Below are 16,643 nucleotides of genomic sequence, written 5' to 3' on the forward strand. Positions count from 1 at the left end.
GTCTTCCAAAAAAGTTGTCACAACTTACACACACCTATCACCAAAATATATACCTGCCTATTTCATTGCATTCTTGCCAATCTGGATACTAAAATCCAAAAAACGGTCTTCACTCAATTAGGTGTATGAGCAGAGATTTAAATTTTCCCCAATTAGTTATATCATAGCTCATATCACAGTTGTTAAACTATAATGTTATCATAAAGGGAATGAAATTAGGCTTCATTAGCAGTTTATACACAATGTATCATAAAACAGCAAAAGAAAAATAAAATACCGTTAATACTTTTCTTTTGCCTATTTCCCCCCACAGTTTCAGGCAGAACATAATTACAGAACTGGTTTATCTTTTTAAATTTTTTTTGTTTTAGAGAGAGAGAGAGAGCATGAGAAGGGAAGAGGGGCAGAGAGAGACAGAGAGAGAGGGAGAATCATAAGCAGGCTCCACAATGAGACCAACGTGGGGCTTGATCCCATGACTCTGGGATCATGACTGGAGCTGAAATCAAGAGTTGGACATTCAAGTGACTGAGCCACCCAGGTGTCCCGAACTGGTTTAACTTTAAAAGGAAGGCTATTCAGATGTACTACTTAGAACTAGAGACTGATGTGTTTTGCTGAAGTAGTTACATTTTAAATATTTACTCATAAAGTAAGACAATTTAAAAAGATTTTCTGGGAGCATCTGAGTGGCTCAGTTGGTTGAGCATCTGACTCTTCATTTCAGCTCAGGTTATGATCCCAGGGTCGTGGGATTGAGCCCCACTGCTCTGCACCACAGAACCTGCTTCAGAGTCTCTTTCTCCCTCTCTCCCTCTCTCCCCTCCCCTGCTCTCTCTTTCTCAAAATAAATTAACTTAAAAAAAAAAAAAGAAAAGAAAAAAATAAATAAAAAGGTTTTTTGTTTTGAAGCCTGCAAAGGAAGACTTTTTAGCGTCTTGATCTAATTATATTGGTTTTTAATTAGCATCTAAATATATCTACTAATCACAGAATTTAGCCAGTGACAAATATCCTAAACTTCCACGGCCCTTTTCACCTCTCACAATAGATGAAATAACTCAGTTAAGAATTAGTAATAATTAGTATTTACACAGTTTGTTATTTACTACAACACTATAAAGGATGGCAAAATAATTATAGCCATATTAACAAAGGAAGATGTTGAACCAGTTAGATGAGCTAAGGTCATGCTAAAGCAGGAATGTGCCAAAATTAGACACCAGAATTCTTGTAGCCTAATTCCCATATGCCTCATCACACAAAAGAACCTATAAGAATTACAACAACAACTCATGAGGAAATCTAGAGTCAGAGAATATTATTTTTATATTTTAGAGAAACAGAATCTTAAGCAGGCTCTGCACCGAGTGCAGGGCTCAATCCCACGACCCTGGGATCACGACCCGAGCTGAAATCAAGAGTCAGATGCTCAACTGATGGAGACACCCAGGAGCCCCTACAGTCAGAGAGTATTATTAAAATGATACTGAAGATAATCTTCAACATTCTCGCATTATAGATAAGAAAACTAAGGCCCCAAAAGGTGATATAACTTCATTGTTCAAAGCCACACTTCTAGATGCTGTAAAGCAACAGTGAGAATTCACTCCTTAATCCAAGCTCAGCAATCTTCAATCACTAGAGGATAACAGCTATCCTTAGCAGTCACTTCAAATTTTTTAGTTTGTGAAACAGTCTCAATGTTTTCACTGATACTGATCAATTCACTCACTAACAATTAATTACCCGATACCTACCACATGCTAGGTCCTGTACTATGCGGTATTTATTGTATGCTAAGCACTGCATTACCTGCATTTCCACATTTAATCCCTACAATATTAATATAAGGTAAGCACAATTATCTCTATATTAAAGATTAAAATTTAGAAAGACTAAGTAAACCACCTGTGGTCTTCAGAAAGGAAATATAAAGGAAATGCTGCCCTTCCACTTCAGCAGCCACTGAAGAGCAGCAACCACATCTCTGCAGACCCCATGGTCATGGGTCTCAACAAAGGCCCGAAGGTGACCAAGAACTTGAGCAAGCCAAAGCACTGCTGGCATGAGCACCCCACCAAGCACATCAAATCAGTGCAAGACAAGATCTGAGAGGTGTGTTTCACTCCTCACGAGAGGCACCCCAGCAAGAGGAGCTGAGCCGGTTCTGGCTGCCACCAGGATAGGAAAGTGGCTGCTAAGGGCTGGGCTTCCTGTCCATTCTCGTGCATAACAAAACCTTTACAGAAGAAGAAGAAGAGGATAAAAGAAAATAGTATAATCACATTTATAAGTTTATCCTAACAAAAAAATCTTTTTATTTTAAATATTGTAACTCTATGTATGATTTCATTTGAAAAAAGGGATCTATTGTCAAAGAAGTTTGGACAACCACAGATCCCTATATAGCACCTATGAGTGACCATATAGTAAGTATAGAGCTTAGATCAGAAGTTGGGGGTACCTTTTGGAAGGCTTGGAATATCCTTTTTTTCTTACATCTTCTAAGACCCCGGAACAGATAGCATTTGAAGTAACTTAACTGAAGGCTGAGTGTGAGAAAAGTAATCAAATAAACAGAGGCAATGGGAAGGGCTTCTAGTACCACATAATAAATGTTGGCCTGAACAATATTAAATAAGGTCCAAAGTAGAAGAATGCAGGACTTCTCTTGAGCAATACTCACAAAACAGTACTACAATATAATACTGGTTACCTACTTTCAGAACATAAAATCTCTGTAGTATAAGATCAAATTAATTAAAAGTTTCATTTGCTGTCATTCCCAGCAGGAATTCCTTTATCTTTGATTGCTAAATAGGTTTCACAAGGCCCACAGCAAAAAACCCAAGTGCTAAGCAGTGCAACTGTTATGGAGATTTAAAAATAAGCTTTGGGGGTGCCTGAGTGGCTCAGTTGGTTGAGTAACTGGCTCTTGATTTCAGTTCAGGTCATGATCACAGAGTATGGGATCAAGCCCTGCATCAGGCTCTGTGCTGAGTGTGAGGCCTCCTTGGGATTCCCTCTCTCTCTCTCTCTCTCTCCCTCTGCCCCTCTCCCCTGCTTGTGCTTGTTCTCTAAAATAAAAAAGTTTTAAAAATTATTAAAAAAAATAAGCTTTGTAAATAAATACATGCCTAATGACATCCTTAAATGCAGCAACTGCCCTAGGGCCAACCTATAGGGACAGGAGAACCTTGAAACAATTGGAGCATAAAAAAATGTTTTAAGGAGAATATTAATTTTAACAAGTGTTCTGATTTGGGAAATATTTGTAGAAGAAAACCAAATCAAGCAACCATGAAAAAAATTTACCTTTCTCCACTATACAATGTGTTTTTATTCTTGCCATAATTTTGGTGATATAAAATCAGAGACTTAGAAAAATGGCATTCTATTAAATAATCAATCACAGCAGAAGTAATCACATGCAGTATTTCTAATGTAAATGATTACCTGAGAAGTCCGTCAGAAGTCTTGCTAGGACTTGCTTGTTTACCACTTCAGTCTTACTAAGGCTCGGTATAATATCTACCCTAGTAGTTTCTGTGACAATTGTGGGCTTCTTGGAAATCCCAAGATCAGATCCAGTGTTAACTTCTGTGTGTTCTAGGACATCATACGCTCTCTGAAGCCAAGAGGATTCTGGAGCACATGTGAAAGTGTGCTCGAGTGTTTCTTCAGGAGGAGATTCTACATCACCCTGTACAGAAGCTGACTTCTCAGTCCTCCTTTCACTCAATTCTTTAAGGGCTTTGATTGTGAGCTCTTCCTGCTCTAAGTCAAGAGATGCCACTGGAGTACCTCGGGCAGGGAAAACACCCAGAATCTCACTTCCATTTGTTTCTTTGCTTTGTTCCATGTGTTCGCTTCTTCGGTCTTTAATTTCAGAACCACCTGACTCACTTTCATGCAAGACTTCCACAGCAAGACTTGTTTTAAAGTCCCTAGTCTTCTCTGATGTTGCGTCAAAGGCATTCCCTTCACCTTTACCTATGATTCCTTTCTCTCTGGTTTCTGTAAAGGCTGCTATCAGGTCCTCTGGGGAAGAATCATCTACATCTTCAACATTTTTTTCATGTAAAGACTCCAAATAGGCAGAGGTTGTTCCATTTAGTGAGAATTCTGTCTCATGAAGAACACCTGGAGATACAGCTGAAGGATGCTTTGGGTTCTCAGTCGCAACATGTTTTTCAGCAGCAGCTTCACTCATACTACCTGACTGCTGCACATCTTCTGACATGGTCTTCAGATCACATACTTGTGAACATGCTGCCTCACCCACTGGACTCCTTTCGGGAATATCAGGCTGAACGTGTGCTGCCTCAGGGTCACTGACTGGCCCTTCAAAGGTTTCACATGTTCTGTTTTCCCTATTGCAATTGAAAGCCTCTTCGATTTCTCTTTCATCTCTTTTTACAATAGCACTTGGAATGGAAACAGGTTTTTCAGCCTGAATTTTTTTACCTTCAAATGAAACACTGGTTGTGATGTCCTCTATTACTGTGTCATCAGACTCACCAGAACTATCAGCTTCTGTCACTTCTCCTAACACAGCGCTCTGCCAGTTCATTTCATCTTTCAGGTGGCCATCAGGTAAAACCACTTTCACGGTGGCCACTCCAGAACCCCGAGAGACACCTTTGTCAAATGGAGACCCAGGGAACTCTGCAACTGTGTTATCTTGTTTCTGCGCATGGCCTCCCACACCTTTGATATTGACTTCCTTTGTGGAATTGAGACAATCCGGTACAGGTTTGTCAATGTTAGCATTTTCTTGTGGGAGGGATTCCTGTGCCCAATCACCTGCTGATTTAGTGATGGGAGTGTTCCCATTAATAGAACGTATAGGAATTTTCTGGTGAGTGTTAGTTTTAAGATTTACAACAGGGATTTCTGATTTATATTCACTCATGTCAAGTCCTGTGGTTTTTGTGACGTAGTCAGACTTACAGCTCTCTTCTTTTGCTTGGGGAACCAAATCCCAAGTCAGTATTTCATTAGTAAAGTTATGCATATCATTCACACATCTAGACACTTCTTCCAGTGCTGCAGTTGTGTGTGAAAACTGTCTAGTGAGCAATGCAGAGGTTGGGTAACGCCCTGCCTCTTTACTTCTCAGTGGAAATACTTTGTCATTAGACTCTAAAATGTCTGCAGATGTTTCTTTATCAGTGTTCATTGCCCAGCTACCAAAATCATTTGGGCTCTCCTTATATACATCTTTAAATTCCTTGTCAAATGCTTCTTTGTCAATAATTACTTCAAATGGTGACTCGGGGGAATCCTTTTCAATAATACCACCTCCTGAAACTTCAGATGGGGACAAGGAATATTTACAAATGCCTTCTGCCTTAGACTGCTGGGTCAGTGGTTTCTGAGCTGTCAGCAAAGTGAACTTGTCATCAGCATCTAATTCAGTTTTACCGTCTGTACTTGGTACCTCATTTGGGTTCTTGGACTCTTGATCTTTATTTATTTGCTGTTCCAGTAGACTCATTTCCTTTGAGAGAAAAGCAGGACGATCTGGGAAATTGGCCGGAATGAAAGGACGGTTACACTGAACTCCTTCTGCCACAGAATCTGGGGAGTATGCTAGGTCTTTACTGGTCTCTTGAGGCTTTTCCATCTTTTTCACATCTAGGAGAGCCAAGGAGTCTTTTCCTTCTTTGGCTAAAATAGGCTGACTGCCTGACACTTTGCTTTTTTCTCCGTGTAGTATTGTAAGGTCATTGTTATGCATTTCAGAAGATGAAAAAGAGGAAGTCATAATTTCTGAAGGTGGCTCACCAGAGCAAAGAGAGCTCAATCCCTCTATGGTCAGAATTTGAAAGAAAAAAGTTTGTTTACCAGGCACAATTACACATTAACTACTCAGGCCAAGCAGCATGCTTTTCATTTTTCAAGTACATATATATACACACAAGATGTATATATACATATACACATACACGCACACAACACACGTAAATATGTAACAAAACAAGGACCAACAGTAATCCTATAAAACATGCATAAGATTGCCAACAGTCAAACAGAAAAGCTGTATCATGCTACAAATTGCAAATGACAAAATTTCATGACATATTTTTCAGTCTACTTTTTCCATTGTAAACGTAAAGCATAAAGAAGTATAAAAAGATTGGAAAGTCTGGGAAGGTTCCTTCCTTTGTTTTTTTGGTAGAGCTACTCAATGTAATCCATATAAAACAACTCACTATTATGAAGCACTGATATGCTCTCATCTGTAAGCTGCATATTTCAGTACACACAGCTTCTACAAATCCACTGTTACAGTCCAACAATTTGAGATGGAAAAAAAAAAAAGCGACTACAGTTCTTTTGATTCTCAGGAGACATAGCAGATTCCTCCCAGGTCTAAGAATCAGACTAGAATTATTGTATTCTATCCTAGGGAAGATTGGTCTCAGGTACAGATGGCCTCCTTTAAAAAAAATTTTTTTTTTAATGTTTATTTACTGTTGAGAGAGAGACCGAGAGAGACAGAGAGACAGAGAGAGAGAGGGAGAACGTGAGCAGGGGAGGGACAGAGAGAGGGAGACTGCAGAATCTGAAGCAGGCTCTAGGCTCTGAGCTATCAGCACACAGCCCTATGCGGGACTCAAACTCACAAACTGTGATCGTGACCTGAGCCTAACTAAGTTGGACAATTAACTGACTGAGCACCCAAGAGCCCCAGATGGCCTCATTCATTTTAAACTAAAGAGTATGAAAAGGATGGCTGACTTCAAAATCTCTTGCATCAACTTGCCAATTTAACCAACACTGAACTGTGTGAATCAGTGAGGTTTGTCTTTTGGTTAGGAAGAATTAACTCCAGAAATCCTTTTAAAACAGAAAATATCCTTCTGAAAGTAATACATTAAGTCTTATCAGTTCTTAATACCACAGTAGCCAGTGATTTATCACATTGTTTTCCAACTTTCCAATCTAGCAAGTTTTTACTTGACAAAAGATCAAAACAACCATTCCAAGGGCAGGTGCTGTCTTTCGTGCATGTTGTTACCTCTGCAGCTGGAACAAAAGTAGGTCTTAAATAAATAGTTCCAAATGAGTGAATCAAAGATTCAGTTTGGTCAGATGAGAGCTAAGCAGGTCCAGGACAGCAACACCTTGAGTGTGAATGAGTAATTGTGAAGATGTGAAAAAGAAAAACCTTTGGGATTACTTTTATTCAGCTTGTATTTTTTTTTTTCATGTGAGGAGCTAAATACTTGACGAAAGCAAAATTGTAACTTTATTCAAAATATAAGATTGAAAAGAAAATTAAATATCTTACTGCAATAAATAAAATTCCACTATTATAAAAATGTTTCCAAATGCCAGATGATAAAGTTCCTCCACATCAATTGCATCACTGAAATTTCATGTAATAGGATCTGACCTTTTAAAATAGTTTAACTGGAATCTGGGTATTGAGGAAAAAGTCTTTGTAAACTGAGGAATAATAAAGTTTGGTGGTACAGACTGTACTAGTGAGAGAGAAAATATTTGAAGCAAGGTGAATGCACATTTACTTCTAATGTAGTAGACAGAGATGGTTTGCATCTATCGTTATATACTATGATATAATATTATAGAGTACTCAACAAGACCAAATTAAGGGAACAATATAAATGAAGCTCAGCATTATAGGTTAAAAGATTCAAAACCTGGGACCTCTGGGTGACTCAGTTGAGCATCTGACTTTGGCTCAGGTCATGATCTCACAGTTGGTTGAGTTCAAGCCCCGTGTTGGGCTCGCTGCTGTCAGCACGGAGCCTGCTTTGGATCCTCTTCCCTCTGCCCCCCGCCCCTCCCTGATCACTCTCTCTCAAAAAATTAACATTAGAAAAAAAAGGTTCGAAACCCTGTAATTTAAAGAACTACATTTTTAGTAATTTATAAGCTACACTTAAATCAGAAACATTCCATGATCTGAGCTATGTATTGTTATTGAACTTACTGGTTACTGTTTCTATCAGTTCAATGCTCAATGGATTAAATCTGGATTAGGTAAAACTGTTTGGGAACCCCTCCCTTCAAACATGAGTGGAACTTTGACATGATCAAAACTGAATCCACTTTACAGGGAATGCTCAGCTTACATGATTTATAGAGACTGCACTATCAGATTACTCAGACCAACCATCTTATAGACAAAAATGGACAAAAAGAATTAGTAATAATTCCACAAATATTTACTAAGTACCTATCATGTGCCAGACACTGCTTTAACTAGACTAAGAGGCTCCTGGGTGGCTCTGTCAGTTAAGTGTCTGGCTCTTGATGTCAGCTCAGGTCATGATCTCACAGTTCCAGGGATTGAGCCCTGTGTCGTATAGAGTGGCTCCGATAGCTTGGAGTCTGCTTGGGATTCTCTCTCCCTCTCCCCCGCTCATGCACGTGCTCTCTCTCAAAAGAAACAAACATTAAAGCAAGAAAGCAAGAAACTAGATTAAAAGCAGTGAACAAAACAAAAAATCCTTGCCTTTGTGGTGCTCACAGCACAGAATGGGAGATAGACAGTAAGCAAAATCAACAAGTAAAATGATGATGTGGTGGTAGTGGGCTTGAAGAAATGAAAAAGAAAGCAACCTACACTGATTGGTAATCAGAGAATGTGCACATTAGTGGGAAAAAGCATGCTGGAACTGTTCTAACATGCTTTGTCAGGACACACACTTGTCAGTTTTCCAAGCCTTGTTTATCTTCTTTGAACTCTTAATATTCTAAAAGTTTCAAGTTAAATATACAATAATCTGAGGTGAAGCTAGATTACGTTAGAAATCGTTCTCAGAATACCAGCAAGTCCTGCAATAAATAAACTTCCAATATTCTTTAATTAAGACTCATATGACGTCACTCTTATGCACAGAAAAATAACTTTAGTTGTGTTCCTAGTAATTCTGTGACTTAATATATGGGGTGGAGAGTGCTTTCTGGGAGGTTAGCCTTGGGGGGGCAAAGAGAAAGAGCTCAATGCTGCAGTAATCGCGCAGAGGCTGTGACACCGGCGCTAGCTCTCGGCATCAGCAATCAGGCTTTCCCACACGTAGCAAAGTAAGTTAGACCCTCACCTGTGCTTTAATTATCATGTTTAGAATTTCAGCAAATGAAAAGAAGTTTTTTGGCTAGTTGAAACCCTAACAAACTTGGACACAGCTGACTTGTACCAAGACAATGGAAAAAACTGGGCTGGAAGTAAAGAGTTTATAAAGGCATGAAAAAATTAAACAGAATGAAGACCAGCATCTACTAAGCCTTTTTTTAGAACAGCTCCCATAAGCAAGGACTCTTCCAATTAGTGAGTATGGCACTTAATAGTCACTGGTGTTGTCCAAGCCTGCAAAACAGCAGGAAACGCCAGGGAGTTTGAAGTTTGTTAGTTTTTAAAATACTATATACTATAAAACTGCCGGATAGAATAACTTGGGATCCTCTTACATTTCAGGAAATGTCCACTCCCTTTCCTTTTTCAGAAGATCCAACCCTTCACGTGTATTACAAGACTTACAACATTACTCAAAACCACTGTCTGTCAAAAAAAAATTTCCTCATTGTGAATATTTGCTCATTTATTTTCTATTATAGGATTTAACGTGCATATTCATTTTCAAGAGTTCTAATTAGTTAAAAATAAGGGGTTATTAACAAAGGGGTTATACACTTAACAGCTTTGTTAAAAAGGGAATTATGTATGTTAAGTGAAAAATATCATAAGCCCATGATGATCATGAGAATGTTCCCAAATTTATCCAGTACTGAGTTCTTTGCTTACCCATATCTTCTTAAGCTCTAAATATTTAGAGGTCTCCATTTAAGTGTATTACCTGAAAAAGACTAGGAAATTAAGTTGGCAGTCACAGTCTAAATTTCTAGACCTCTCCCAGACCACAAATTCCTATTAAAAGACGCAAAATCATTTTATCACATTTACTAATCGCATGGTCTTGGCAAGTTGCTTACTCTCATCTAAAAAAATGGGGATACTAAAGCACCTAACTTGAGAACTGCTATGAAGGTTCAATGAGTTAATATGTGAGAAGAGCTTAGAACACATCCGGCACTTAATAAACCCTCGGTAAACATCCCCTAACACCTCCAATTCTCGGAAAAAATTCTCCTGACATAGAGACTCCACATCATATGCCTTTTTGATAGGGGAGAGTATGTAACACAGAGAAAACTCAGAGTTTTAGACACTTTCCCTCCTACCATTCTCAAATAAAAGGAAGTAATTACTAAGGAGCTTTGATCTATTTCAAAAATCTGAGTGAGGCAACTTCTCAATCAGTTATTACTCAACAGATGCCTGCGGCATTCCAAGAATCATGCTAGGTTCTGTGTAGGTAAAGACATTTAAGACAGCCCAATACAGAAAAAATTTGAAGCCAATGTTGAAAGAAAACAGAACTTTTCCCATTTTACCACCATCAAGGTCAAAGTATATTTTAGTTCAATGTGCAACTAGCTGAACAGTACAACAACCTGGCCCCAAAACACGGTTTGACACCATCTTTGGCAATCGCTTTCAAATTTGAGAACTGCTAGTACTTCATGTGTGATCTCTGACTTACTGACTCAGCATTTCCTGACATGAATACAATCTGCACTACAAGTGTCCTAGGTAATGAACCTGGTTTGAGACCCACGGCCTGCCTGCACTTTACAACTCCCATCCTGTAAAAATCCCACAGGAGATGAGCCTGACACTTCTCTCTCACTCTTGCCCCTGGATGGTCCTCGTCCAGAAGCACAGCTTACACGTCAGTGGGGGCAAGGGTGGTCCTTTGTGCCTGCTTTAAATGCTTCTACCTACTAATTTCAAAGTATAGGAACTCGAAATTTTGGCTGAATAAGGCAAAAGCTCCATTTGACTAGAGACTTTGGTGTGGGAGTTCTGGAAGAAGTTCCTCTCTCCTATGCCTACAGTATTTTACCTCACGGAACAAGGAGGGGAGTTAAAAATGGCAGAATGAAAAATCAACTTCCAAGTAAGCACTGTGTTCACACCAAGTAAATGCACTGGAATTGAAAAAGGCCCTTCATGTGTTGTTTATCCTTCAAAACAGCTCCTCTTCACTTTTATTCCCCAAACTGCCTTTTCAAAAAAGATTTAGTATTTGTATTTAGGTGTTGGTAACTTAACTACTGAAAACATTGTGATCTGGGAAACAAGTAAACAATAATGTCATCAGAGTTCTTCCTAAAAAGAGTGAATAGCTTAGAATCATTATAGTTACTGTCTGGTTACTCCCCCCACCCCCTCGCCCTCACTAAAGAAATTTATTACTTTTAATTAAAAGGATAGCTGGAACATGGAAAACCATACACATCAGTGAAGAAATACTATGCATATTCATACAAAGGAGGCTTGAAATATTCAGGTATAGGTTTTCCTACACTTGAATTTTCTCATGTTCACAAAACAGGAAAAGACAAATTCTCGTGCAAAACAGTATCAGCAACTTTCAGCCACAGCATCAAAATAGGAAGTTAGCCAGCAGACACTTTGCAGCCAAGCTAGATCCTAAACAAAAAGTCTCTTTTGTACAAAGAAAAATGTTTTGGTTTTGTTAAAAAAAAGGCTGTAACTGGCAAATTTCTTCCCTCAACACTTGCCCCAAAGTTCAGTGTTTAACTTCCTATTCCAGATGCCTACTGCATTACTCAAATTGAATGCAAATGTTCATTACTGCAAATGTGCTCCCAGCTCTCCAGGGTAGGTGGTTCCTCTCTTTTCCATCTTATTTTCACCTACTTTTCTTCCATGTTTTCTAAAGAAAACCAGAGTATTTTCCAGCCTCCACTCTTATCAAAGGTTTCAAAAGTAGAAACCAAATTTCAGTTTGATTTTGTGCTGACGGAGGGAGCACATATCCCCAATGATACTAAATTATATCACTAACAGCAGTAATATGGTTCAAATAGTAATTTCTGCCTCTTCCCCTGCTCTCATGACTGTAACATCAACCTGAAAATGACACCTCTAAAAAATATCCGCAAACCCTAAACTGCGACTAATATACTTTACCATAGGCAGTGTTTATGGGCATGGACTTTGGAGTTCTCCATCTGTCACTCTGTGATCTTGAGCAAGTTATTGCACCATTTTAAACCCAGTGTTCTCATCTGGTAAAAGAGCTAGTAGTGCCTTTTCCTCCATAAAACTGGCTGTGAGGAGTAAATGAGATGGTTCTCATCAAGTATTGAACAAGGTAAAAGCTCAATAAAAATGAGCCACATCCTACGTCTATACCTCTGTTGGTATCCTTATTTTACAGTCGTGAAAATGTATTCCCCTATTCTGAAATACTCAGGGATTAGGCTGAAATTAAATTCTCGTTGATGAGAAAAAAGGAATCAGTAAGAAAAAGACTACAAAGGACGAACTCAGGAGTACAGTTTATTTAAAAAGAAACGGAGGGGCGCCTAGGTGGCTCAGTCAGCTGAGCGTCTGACTCTTGGTTTCGGCTCAGGTCATGATCTCGCTGGTTTGTGAGCTTGAGCCCCACATCAGGCTTTGTGCTGACAGTGCAGAGGCTGCTTCAGATTCTCTCTCTCTCTCTCTCTCTCTCTCTGCCCCTCCCCCCCAAGTAAATAAACTTTAAAAAATAAATAAATAAAAAGAAATGGAGTATTCTATTGTCATCACAAATGTATTTAATAGCTGTCAAAAAGTTTACTTTGCTAATTTAAATAGCTGTATACTTCAAAGTAGTACAATTTTATAAATATTATATAATATTATTTTCTGTCCTTCCTTTATTCAGTCCAAATTAATGGCAGTTTTTTGTAAATGGGATAGCCCTGAAGGCCAATAATGATAACTATTTTAGGACTGAAGATGTCATTCTTAAATATGAAAACGTCCTACTCAATAACTGCTACATATTGCTTAATATGGTTTAGATACATAAAAGTGAGACACAATTCTCCAAGACTAAATAAATGGTCAAGGGCTATGGAAGCCAGAGACAGATTAGTTAGTTGGGTTGATGCCAGTGATGGACTTAAGGTTCCTCTTTTTTTTTTTTAATGATTTATTTCTTTTGAGAGAGAGATAGCCATGAGCAGAGGAGCGACAGAGAGAGAGAGAGAGAGAGAGAGAGAGAGAGAGAGAGAGACAGAGAGACAGACAGAGAGACAGAGAATCCAAAGCAGGCTCCAGGCTCTGAGCTGTCAGCACAGAGCCCATTGTGGAGCTCAAACTCACAAAACCATGAGATCATGACCTGAGCTGAAGTTGGACGCTTAACCGGCTGAGCCACCCAGGTGCCCCTCAAGGTTCCTGGTGGTAGCAGCAGTCACTTTGAAAGTCCTGCGTTGGGCCAGACTGGTCTCAGCTATTCTCCCCAGGGTTTTTAAGCCAGTTAATCAAGGACATCAACATCCTCTTTCCTCATTTTTATTAAGGCATTCTAGAAGCTACCGTTCTTGGCTATTCTAGAATATACCTAATTACTTGCCAAGGTGTTTCCTCAAACAACAGGCTGATCTCTAGACTTGACAATGAAGTCGAGCACCAATTGGGTTACTTTTCCATTACGTGGGTTTTTTTGTTTTTTTTGGTTTGTTTTTGCAAGAGAAAAATGCTAGTACTAACACAGGCTAGACTGTATTGATGAGAAAAAGGGAATCAATGAGAAGAAGACTACAAAGGACCAACTCAGGAGTACAGTTTATTTAAAAAGAAATGGGGGGGTGCCTGGGTGGCTCAGTCTGCTGAGCCTCCGTTCCTGGGACCTTCAGGGGTACAGCTTTTTAAACTGTTACTCTACTGGGCATCTGGGAGGCTCAGTTGGCTAAGTGTCCGACTCTTGATTTTGTGGGATCAAGCTCTGTGTTGGGCTCTGTGCTGACAGCACAAGTCTGCTTGGGATTCTCTCTCTGCTACTCCCCACCCCCCTCAAAATAAGTAAATAAGCTTAAAAAAAAACCCAAAACTGCCACTTTATGATACCCTTTTTAACAATAACATTATCCTAAATCTGCACTGGTCAAAATAGCTATAAGCAAGAAGGAAAAATGGCAAATCTGTTTTCTTTTACAAACTCACTATGCCACTGAAGTCTACTTAAACCTTAGTTTTTAATTAACAAAATCCTTTATTTACCTCCATTCTACTTGAATGTATGTGTATTTTTCCTAACAGGACCTAAAATAATTTTTGAAGCTATGACACTTATCTTGTCAACATTCCATATGTTAGGGATGTTGTGCTTGGCTTACACTGTTACACTATTTACGATATCAGGATATCAATTATCCCCTTTTTGAAAAAAGTGACTAAAAGTTATAAGCATGAAGAATTTATTTTAAAACATCTCAAATATTTACAACAGAGAGAATGTAATGATTTGTTCCATTTACACTATGATATTTTTACCAGTTTATCTTCCAGAGTAGAATACATGTAACACCTACTTGCCTAAATTATTAAATTTCTCATAAAGAAAAAAAATTAAAAATATCATTTGGTTGGGCTCCAGATGTTGAGTCTCTTTGTAGATTTGTTATTTTCTAGTATTCACAAAATATCTATCTTTTAATATAAATGCTTAATTAAAAAATTTTGTTTAATGTTTATTTATTTTTGAAAGAAACAGAGACATAATGTGAGTGGGTTGGGGCAGAGAGAGAGAGGGAGGCACAGAATCTGAAGCAGGCTCCAGGCTCTGAGCTGTCAGCACAGAACCTGATGCGGGGCTCGAACTCACAAGCTGTGAGATCATGACCTGAGCTAAAGTCGGACGCTCAACCGACTGAGCCACCCAGGCGGCCCATATAAATGCTTAATTTTAGAGGTCATGATTTGACCCCAAGATACCCAAATTCACACAATGAGACACATTACAAAGGGGCTGAGGGGGATCTAATATTATCAGTCTGAATTAAAAGCAATAAATTATCTACCATGCTTTCTAAGAAGCAGATTAAACCCCTGAAAAAAATATACTTGTTCACTTTATCCCATTATATTTTTATTCTTATAAGGTCAAAGTCTTCCTACCAAACCAGCATTCACACTTTGCATCTACAGATGGGACAATTCCAGCAGGGACAATAATCTGTTTGCACAGGGCTTCTCAGACCTATCTAGTGAGTTTAATTACCTTTTTTTAAAATAAGGGTTTTCCATTGACCTATATTTTAGGTCAAGTACAACCACAGAAATGAAACTGTACTTTATTATCAGTGCAAATGTGCTCTCCCTTGCAGATTCTTGGTAGTGCTACCCCCACATACAGCTATCACACTCCAATTCCCTTCTTCACTGGCTGGGAAATTAAACAAACAAGCAACCCCACAATCCCTAGGAAAACAACCCTTGCTTTTCAAAACGTCAACTGACTTGTTCAATGTCCCTAGGCAATTTGGTACGAGCCTAGCTCTTGGGACAAATCTCAGATAAATTCACACTAAAGTACTCTAGCTAGGTTGATGGATTAGCAGTTCAGCGGAAGCACACTTTTATACTGTCTTTCCAAATCTACTACCTCTCTAAACCAGTTACACAATTGCAAATCAGGAAGTTAAATGCATCCTGCAGTGAGTTGTTTTCTGAGCCACAATTCTGTCTGCTCTAAATTCTGTGGCTGAGTTTATAACCTTTAAGAAATGCTCAAAACTATACCTAAAGCTTTTGCTCTGTTAAAAGAGTCCACCTACCTAGCCTTAATCTATTAACCTTTATAGGAAATCCAATGCAAACTGCTAAATATGAAGAATTGGTTTACAGATTTTATTTCAAGGGATTTGGGAGCAATAGAAAACTTGTGCCTCATATCCCCAGTTACAGCCTCTTTCTCAACATTTTTCTTTTATAAATGCACACAAAAAAATGACAGACTTGCCTTGTGAGGTCGAAAATAGAGATACAGGCTGAGAGGAAGAGGAAGAAACAAAGGAATCTGAAAGAAAATATACAGCGTGAGAATTTGACAACCTCACACAGGAATTTTAACTTCAACTCTCCTTTTTTTTTTTTTTTTTTTTTTTTGGCCAAGCATCATAATTTCATTGGGTTTGAGCAAGATGGGAAAACTCAAATCTTTACTTCCATTTACTGTTTTCACTCACCTGGCAGCAAAACCTTATTTCATTTTCAAGATGCATTTCTAAAAGTTAATTTAATTTTTTGGATCAAATATTCTCACCCTCAGAGAACGAAAAGAGGAACCCCTAGCATTTTAAAACAAATATAACCTGAAGAAAGATGATACTCCCCTGCAAGTCTTTTTGGGAAAGAAAAAATAAGAATCTTAGTACTAATTGATATTTCCTTTTAACTATTTTCAACTGCATTTGAAGAGTTAGTCACTAATATGAGCATTTAAAGTTATATACTTGGCAAATATGCAAAGTGGACCCTGATTATGTTTAAAAAAAATCACAAATAATCCACTAGGCAAATAGGACTACATGAGAAACCTTCCACCTTCTAAAATTATACTCTAAATTTGGCAACATTTATCAGAATTTTAAATGCATGTACTATCCCCACCAACCATCAATATTCTTTTGAATTTGGCCAGTTATACTTCTAGGAATATAACATAAAATATTGTCAGAGTATAAAAACATGTTTATAAGAATATTTATAAAAGCAGTGGTCATAAATATTAGGAATAATC

The 16,643-nt window shown here is 38.4% G+C and overlaps 1 protein-coding gene across 3 annotated transcripts in view; it reads right to left on the reverse strand.

The window, feature by feature from the left end:
* Window positions 1-16,643, reverse strand: part of RTN3 (reticulon 3) — a 60,322-nt gene that overhangs the window by 32,073 nt on the left and 11,606 nt on the right. The window contains exons 2-3 of one of the 3 annotated variants that reach the window (XM_027045325.2): window positions 15,864-15,920; window positions 3,460-5,817 (exon numbers count right to left, since the gene is read on the reverse strand). The exons of 1 other annotated variant lie outside the window; for it this stretch is intronic. In XM_027045325.2, coding sequence (XP_026901126.1) covers window positions 3,460-5,817; window positions 15,864-15,920 — 2,415 coding nt within the window. The remainder of the gene's footprint in view (window positions 1-3,459; window positions 5,818-15,863; window positions 15,921-16,643) is intronic. One more of the 3 variants, XM_027045330.2, reaches the window with a different exon arrangement.

The sequence above is a fragment of the Acinonyx jubatus genome, chromosome D1 (genome assembly GCF_027475565.1).
Source record: "Acinonyx jubatus isolate Ajub_Pintada_27869175 chromosome D1, VMU_Ajub_asm_v1.0, whole genome shotgun sequence".
Lineage (NCBI taxonomy): Eukaryota > Metazoa > Chordata > Mammalia > Carnivora > Felidae > Acinonyx > Acinonyx jubatus.